At 39.7% G+C, this 7,728-nt stretch overlaps 1 protein-coding gene across 1 annotated transcript; it reads right to left on the reverse strand.

Annotated features, from left to right (window-relative positions):
• Window positions 1–782: 782 nt before the first annotated feature.
• Window positions 783–3,363, reverse strand: LOC146993853 (uncharacterized). Its single transcript, XM_085826605.1, has one exon. It carries the CDS (start codon window positions 2,459–2,461, stop codon window positions 1,292–1,294), a length of 1,170 nt encoding a protein of 389 aa, XP_085682731.1. The 5' UTR covers window positions 2,462–3,363; the 3' UTR covers window positions 783–1,291.
• Window positions 3,364–7,728: the final 4,365 nt, after the last annotated feature.

Genomic DNA, 7,728 nt, shown 5'->3' on the forward strand with positions numbered 1-7,728 from the left:
AACAATGCATAAAAATAATAACCTCAAATAATTAAAAATACTAACTTACCTAATCTTCTACAGAATCTTGAGTGCATGGTGGATCACAAAATGTCCATTTTCACCAGGTTTCTTGCACCGCCATTCAAACTATTTGTAATATCCTTCCTTTCACACAATCTCATTTCATTCCCACATATTGGACATTTATACTTATCCGCAATTAAGCAATTCTTTTCAATTACACATAAACGTAATAAAAATTACGGATTTACTTTATATAGGGCCATGGGATCCAAATATTAAAGAACACTGTTTCACAGAACATAGAATGAAACTACTCCTATAAAGTACAGCAGATATTTTTACAATATACCCCCTTTTCCAATTAAAGAACAGTGATTCGTCCATTAATGTCACATGACATATCTCATGATCTCTCATTTCCCTCACACAATATAATGCGTAATCGGAACTGAAAACTTCTCACATTATTCCCAAAGTCCTAGGTAGTAACCTTTATCGCCTCAAAAATGTCGCCAAACTACCTGTTACCATATTCCAAAGATCAGCCGAAAAAGTGTTCAGTAAATAAAAAGAAAAGAAACATGTCTTTACTTCGTGAAGACAAAATGGCGGCGAAAAAAAATAGAGGGTTGCTGTAGCAGAGTTGGTCGCCAAAAAATCGCCAAGTTACAATAATCTAAAGATCAACCAAAAAAAAAAAAACTGCTGATGAATTCTGTAGAATATAAACCTATCTTTAAAAAAATACTGATCTTGCATCAAATCAAATGCAAAAAGTACATATTTTCATTTCAGGTAAAAATATATTCATATTTCAAATACACAGTTTGAAAACAAAAAATGATAGTGAATGTTTCAAAGCATGTTACTTTTGTTTCTATTCATTTAATACTATGTTTAATAACATAAAAAAGTTTCAAACTACACCACAACACAATATTCACATGACTCTTTTAAAGCAGATGACACTAAAATGTTTTAATACAGTCTCTTAAAAACAGCCCTTTTATTCACATCCATATTGATGTCTTTAAAAATTAAAAATTTCAAAATTTAGTTTTGAAATTATAATTTACCAGCTGAGTGCAGTTATAAAGTTTGGTATTTTCAAATTAGCTTTTTCCACGCAAAAACTGAAATGCTGCCAAGACATGCTTTATGGAAATGAAACCCGATTTCTGATCTTGGTCGGTATCAGTACTGTTATTACAAGATACCTTTATACTAGTTTTTCTGACTGAATGTTAAACTAATGATTTAAAAAAATATTACTTTCTTTAACTGCTCAATTTTGTTCTGTTTTTTTCATTTCATCAAAGGTATCTATAGACAATAAAGATTTGTCTTTGGCATGTTTACGATACACATGTGTTTCTAACTGCCTTTTGTACCTGAATGTTTCATCACATAATTTACAAGCATAAGGTCTTTCTCCTGTGTGACCACACATGTGAAGCTTTAAATTATTCTTTCGACTGAAAGACTGGCTACATACATGACATAAGTAAGGTTTTATTCCTGTGTGGATACGCATGTGAATTGCCAAATCCACCTTTTTTCGGAACGCCTTGTTACATACATCGCACGAATAAGATTTCTCTCCTGTGTGGATTTTCATATGATTTACTAAAATTTGCTTACATCTAAATGATTTGTTACACACATCACACATATGAGGTTTTTCTCCTGTATGGATATGCATATGTGTTACAAACCCTGCCTTTTGAGTGAATGATTTACCACATACATCACAAACATAAGGTTTCTCTCCTGTATGGATACGCATATGTTGCTTTAAGTTCTCCTTTAGCCGGAATGACTTTTCACAAACTTCACATGTGAAAGGTTTCTCCCCTGTGTGGATGGACATGTGATCAACTAACTTTCGCTTTCCAGTGAATGACTTATTACAAATATCACATGAGTAAGGTTTCTTTCCTGTGTGTCTGCACATATGCGACACTAAACTATGCTTTTGCGCATATGACTTGTCACATATATCACATACATGAGGTTTCTCTCCTGTGTGAATGCGCACATGTGCAATTAAACACCGCTTCTTTGCAAATGACTTACTACATACATCACATGCATAAGGTTTCTGTCCTGTATGAATAACCATATGCTTCATTAAAAAGTGCTTTTGCATGAATGATTGTTTGCATATATCACATACATGAGGTTTCTCTCCTGTGTGGGTAGTTATATGTGCTACGAGTTGTTGCCTCAATGTGAATGACTCGCAACATATATGGCATTCATGAGGTTTTTCTCCTGTATGAGTAAGTATATGCGTCATTAGGCTCTGCTTCTTTCTGAATGACTTCTTACACAAATTACAAGCATGATATTTTTCTGAGTGGGTACTCATGTGATATTTTAAATAACGTTTCACTGTAAATGACTTCCCACATACTTCACACACATGAGGTTCCTCTCCTGAATGGATAGACATATGTGTTATTAAAGTGTATTTTTGTGTGAATGACTTCCCACACTTTTCACATGTATGAGGTTTCTTTCTGCATGGAAATGCATATTTGCTTCAAACTGGGACTTTTTGTTTGGATGAATTTTTGATATACATTACATGTTAATACATCCTTTTCTTCCCTGTGTATATGCATGTGTATCTCCAAATTCTTTTTTAGTGTAAATGACTAGTGAGGGAACAAGCAGTAGTTTTTTCTTTACCAAGGATGTTCACTACACATTGCTTTGGTATGAATGGCTAGTAACACATATTACTTTTGTTGGATCTTTCTCGTGCAGATAAGCATAGGTACCACTAAATAGTCCTTTTGTGTGAAAAGACTATGTTCTTTTCTTGATTATGTACAATACATACATAAGGTTTTATTCCTGTATGTATAAGCAAATGCTTCTCTAAAGAAGTATTTTACTCGAAAGCAGCTACATCACATTTATAAATTTTATACCCTATATAGTATGTAAGCATATTCTCTTGAATCAAAACTGTTGGAGAAAAAAAGTGTTTCAAAATTTCGCATGTCTAAGTTTCGTTCCGACTGTGGATGGATTTGTAAACATTTCCTCAGTGCAAATGAACTGTTACAAACACCATATGCATACCGACCGATCTTTTCAATTATTGATGTGTTTCATTTCAGATAAATAAATAAACAAGGTTTACTGTCATGAAAAATATTTCACACTCTCATTACTTAAGGTTTAGTGCAAAATCCTTTCACTTTCTGATGGAGTGCGATGGATACATACACAATAATGCAGCAGATAAAATCAAGGCTTTTTCGTAGATTGATTATAGTTAAATTAATATTAGTTTAACAGACTATTAGACAGACAGACAGACAAAGTAGACAGATGTCTTTTGTTGCACCCGCTAAGTCTTTTTGCCCCGATGGGCGAAAAATCAAGCATAGGTGCGAAGGAAAGGTATATAGAAAGGAGGGCAATTTCGTATTTCAGAGGAGAGTAAAAAGCAGGGGCGTAGCTAGAGGGGGGTAAGGGGGGCATCTCTCCCCAGGCGCAGAATCCAAGGGGCGCCAAACTGATGTTACGATATTTTAGAATTAAATGTTTTCCATCCTTGGCAAGCAGTAGGGGTGCGAAACCTTCATTTGTCCCTGGGCGCTGAAAACCCTAGCTACGACTCTGATAAAAAGGAACTTCGTATATTTTATACAAGGATCAAGGATCAAGGAAGTTAATTTACGGAGTGCGCTAGGCTAGGCCTTTAACTCCACATCATCAGAGATAGAATAATTACATAGGGGTTCATCTAATAAGGGAAAATTTTGAAGCCTAATTATAGAAATAAAAGCTTTTCAGATAATGCCTTCCGCATGAGGAAAACTCTTAGAAAAAAGGAAAACTCTTAGAAAGTCTTTAAATTAAATTTTGTCTTTAAAAAGGGCCAGGAATAAATTTTGAGAGAGGAGTCAACATTCAAAAAGTTTTGAAAAGAATAAAAAGTTGCAATACATTTCCTTGATTCTTGATATCAACAGCAAAATAAAATCCTTAGGACAAGCAATCCGGAGAGTTGGGCAAAAAGGGCTGGGGGCGAAACCCGTTGGGCGGGTTCTAGTAGCAGTTCAGTGTGATACACTGAAGGAGGAGAAGACAATTATTGGTCGCTGCTTAGTGCGACGTTAAAAGGTTCCCTTAGGGGGTCGAAAGCAACCCGTTTAGCGGGGGGATTCCGAGGATGGACAGCGAGGGTGACGGTCGCTCGTGTAACGAGCTCCCGCCAACGCAGGGTAATTCTCTGAATTTGTGTGATAATAATGTGGTTTTTGATGAAGTTATGAACGAAGAAATGGATCAGGCTACCCCTGTGCAATCGGCGTCGCCAGATGACGAGCGCATGAACCTAGTAATTCAGTTTTACGATCTGAAGCAACAATTCGAAGCCATCCAGAGGCAGAAGAGTTTCATGAAGCGGACTCCTTCTCCGTTGGACACCAATGGATACGATCAACTCGACCGGGCAAGTAAGTCACTTTTCCACAAGATTAATGACATTGCTAATGCTCTAGATGTTCCTATTTTTCATCTTCCCTCAACTAGAGAGGAATTCTTAAATATTTTGGAGAGCGAGCGCTTAGCCAAGATGGCCGCCGCTCAATCCGCAGAAGATCCTTGCAAGCACGAGGCATCTAATCCCACGCACGAGGTGCGGGGGAAACCAGTCCAGTCTACGTCATCGCGGAAGCGAAAGACGCAGACAATAGACTCAGACGGGTTTATCACCCCCGCGGCTCGAAAGCAAGGGAAGGCGCCTATTGTGGATCTTACAATAGACGATTTGGCTTTAAACGCTAAAGATAAAAATAGCTCTATTCCAAATTCTAAATTGACAGCCGCTGAAAAAAATGCTACTCCTAAAAAGGAGAGGAATACCAATAAATATGAAAAGATTAAAAATTCTTTAATCAATGAGCAGTCTAACGAAGCAGAAATTGTTACTGCTAGTAATAGTGAGGGAGTAAATTCCGAGCAGGCACGGAACGTTCCCCCCCACCGCAGTCTGAGATTCCGGCAATACATCTCAAAAGCAGCAAAAACTGGAAGACGCAAGTGTCTTTCATGAGAGAAATTGCCCCAAACTTACGGAGCATCCTGACTGGACCTTATCTAAAAATTTTTGTTCAGACAGAGCTGGAGTTCAGGGAGGTTACCCGCTGGATGAAGCAAGCCGGCATCCAGTTCAAAACTTTTGACTTAAATCAGGACCGGCCAGTCAAAATTGTAATCAGAGGCCTCCCTGTTGAAACTGAAATCGGGGATATCAAAGAGGAAGTTGAAGCGATGGGATATAAAGTGCATCGCATCGTTCGGCTTACTCAGCCTGGCTCCAGACACCCAATGCCACTTGTATATTTACAAGTTATCCCACACCCCTTCCTCGATCATCTGTTTGCCGTCACTGACATGTGGGGCACAGAGATCAGCATTGAGCGTTACTGCGGCCGCAAGGGCCCTACTCAATGCTTTCGGTGCCAGGGCTTTTTCCATTCTTCGGAACTCTGCACTCTTCCAATCCGTTGTGTCAGATGCTCTGGACCCCATTGGACACGTGAGTGTACCAAAGGATTAGATGTACCAGCCACTTGCTGCAACTGCGGTGGAGATCACCCAGCATCGTACAAATCTTGTCCCCGATACCCAGGCAACAAACGGGCTCGCGGTAAAAATTCCGCGCCTAGGACTAGGGCAGCTGCTCAAACAGCCCCCCTCAGGGTTCTTCTAAACCCCCAGCAAACGCTGAGACAAGACGTCCCATGCCTGCTCCTCCGAGCAACGTCAGTTCACCATCTTATGCACAGATGGTGAAGAACACCACTGAGCACGGATTCAAATCCACGAATCCAAGACTGCCGGTTGCAGAAGCCCCTGCAGCCCCAGCAGTGTCAGCCACAGCAGAGTGTAGCAATGATTCAGACGACGTCTTCTCATCTACACTAAAATGCTTAATTGAAATCTCCCGCGACCCAGCGGTAGACAAGCATATTCTGCTCCTTGCCTTCAAAAAAGCAATGCCTAAACTCAGGCAAGCAGATGCTTTAATGAGGGCATTTTATATTTATGAAAGCTATGTTGAGCTTTCAACCTAATTAGGCTTTTTTAGACCCATGTCTTCTGTTTTTTTCAGTGATGAACCTTTAACAACGGCATAAAATTCAATTGTTTAAATAACAGTTCAAACACCATCAGAGAACTGACCATTTGCACATGGAATGCCAATGGTTTAACTTCAAAAATTCACGAAGTTCGTGATTTTGTTGTAGAGCACGATATTGACGTGTTTTTAGTCCAAGAGACTCACCTTACCCCAGGGAATACTCCCAAAATTGGGAATTATGACATTTATTGTACTGACAGGGTGTCACAGGGCAGAAATCCCTGTGGCGGCACTTGTATCTATGTGAAGCGTTCGTTAAAGCACCACATGATACCGACCCCTGATTTAAATTTTTTGGAAGCGACAATCATCAAAATTTTCCTTCAAAATTCCTCCCCGCTGACAATAGTCTCAGCTTATTTACCTCCACTGTCTACAGCACGTGGAAGGCCAGCTTTTCCTGTCAGTGATTTTGATAAAATTTTGAATATTTCAAATCACCTAATAATTGCTGGTGATCTAAATTCACGCCATACCGCATGGTTTTGTTCTAACAGGAACAGGTATGGTATTAGTCTAAATTCATGGTGCCAGAGTAACCATGTACAGATCATTGCTCCTACCCTCCCGACCTTTTACCCTCATAGAAGGTCCCCTGCAGTTCTTGATCTGGCTGCCTTTTATAACATATTCTTTCGGCATGAGATAAAAGTGATTCAGGAATTGGACTCTGATCACTACCCCGTTTTGATATCCCTAGATATTCAAAATCGATACTCAAAATTAGAGGAGCAAGTCTCAACAAATTGGGACGACTTTAGATTTATTTTGGAAAAACCTTCACTCCCTCCCATCAAAATTTCCAGCAATTCGGACTTTGACAGGCATATCAAAAGTTTGGAGTCTTTACTGAAAGAAGCGAGAGCTGCGGCTTCAAAGCCACGTAAACATCCAGGTGCTAGGCTCCCACCTGAGACTAAATTCAAAATTAAGCAGCGAAATTACTTGCGAAGAATTTGGCAAAGGTCACGAGATCCCAATATCCGTGCCCAAACAAGCGGAGTGGAAAACGTTCATTGAGTCCCTAACGACTGAAGACAAATCGATTTGGCGCGCAGCCGCCCGATTACGCAAACATAAAACACACATTCCGCCCCTTCAAACGGCCGATGGCGCGCAGATGGCCTACACTGACTCAGAAAAGGCAAATGTCATAGCTGACAGCCTTGCAACTCAATTCACAACAAACCACGACTCCTACTGTAACCGCCCGGTTACACAGGGGCGCATACAAGAACGGGTTAAAGATTTTCTATCACAACCTACCACACCAGAACTCAGGCCGACGGACCCTTCTGAAGTCATGGTTTTCATTGACAAACTGAAACCTGACAAGGCACCTGGCATAGATTCTATTTCGAATCACATGATCAAAAACTTCCCCCCTATGTTTATCGTATGGATCACGGTCCTCATAAATTTAATGCTCAGGAGAAGCTATTTCCCCGACTGTTGGAAAATTGCAGCAGTCGTTCCCATTCCAAAACCGGGACAAAATTTAAATCTGCCCGTCAATTACAGACCCATCAGTCTGTTATCTTCTCTCTCTAAGA

The sequence above is a fragment of the Stegodyphus dumicola genome, chromosome 11 (assembly GCF_044657685.1).
Source record: "Stegodyphus dumicola isolate Sdum_Otavi_A_Nest chromosome 11, ASM4465768v1".
In the NCBI taxonomy this organism is placed as follows: domain Eukaryota; kingdom Metazoa; phylum Arthropoda; class Arachnida; order Araneae; family Eresidae; genus Stegodyphus; species Stegodyphus dumicola.

Excerpts from the sequence above, each read along its gene's own strand:
- LOC146993853 (XM_085826605.1), bottom strand. The coding sequence starts at position 2,461 with ATGTCTATCCATTCAGGAGAGGAACCTCATGTGTGTGAAGTATGTGGG.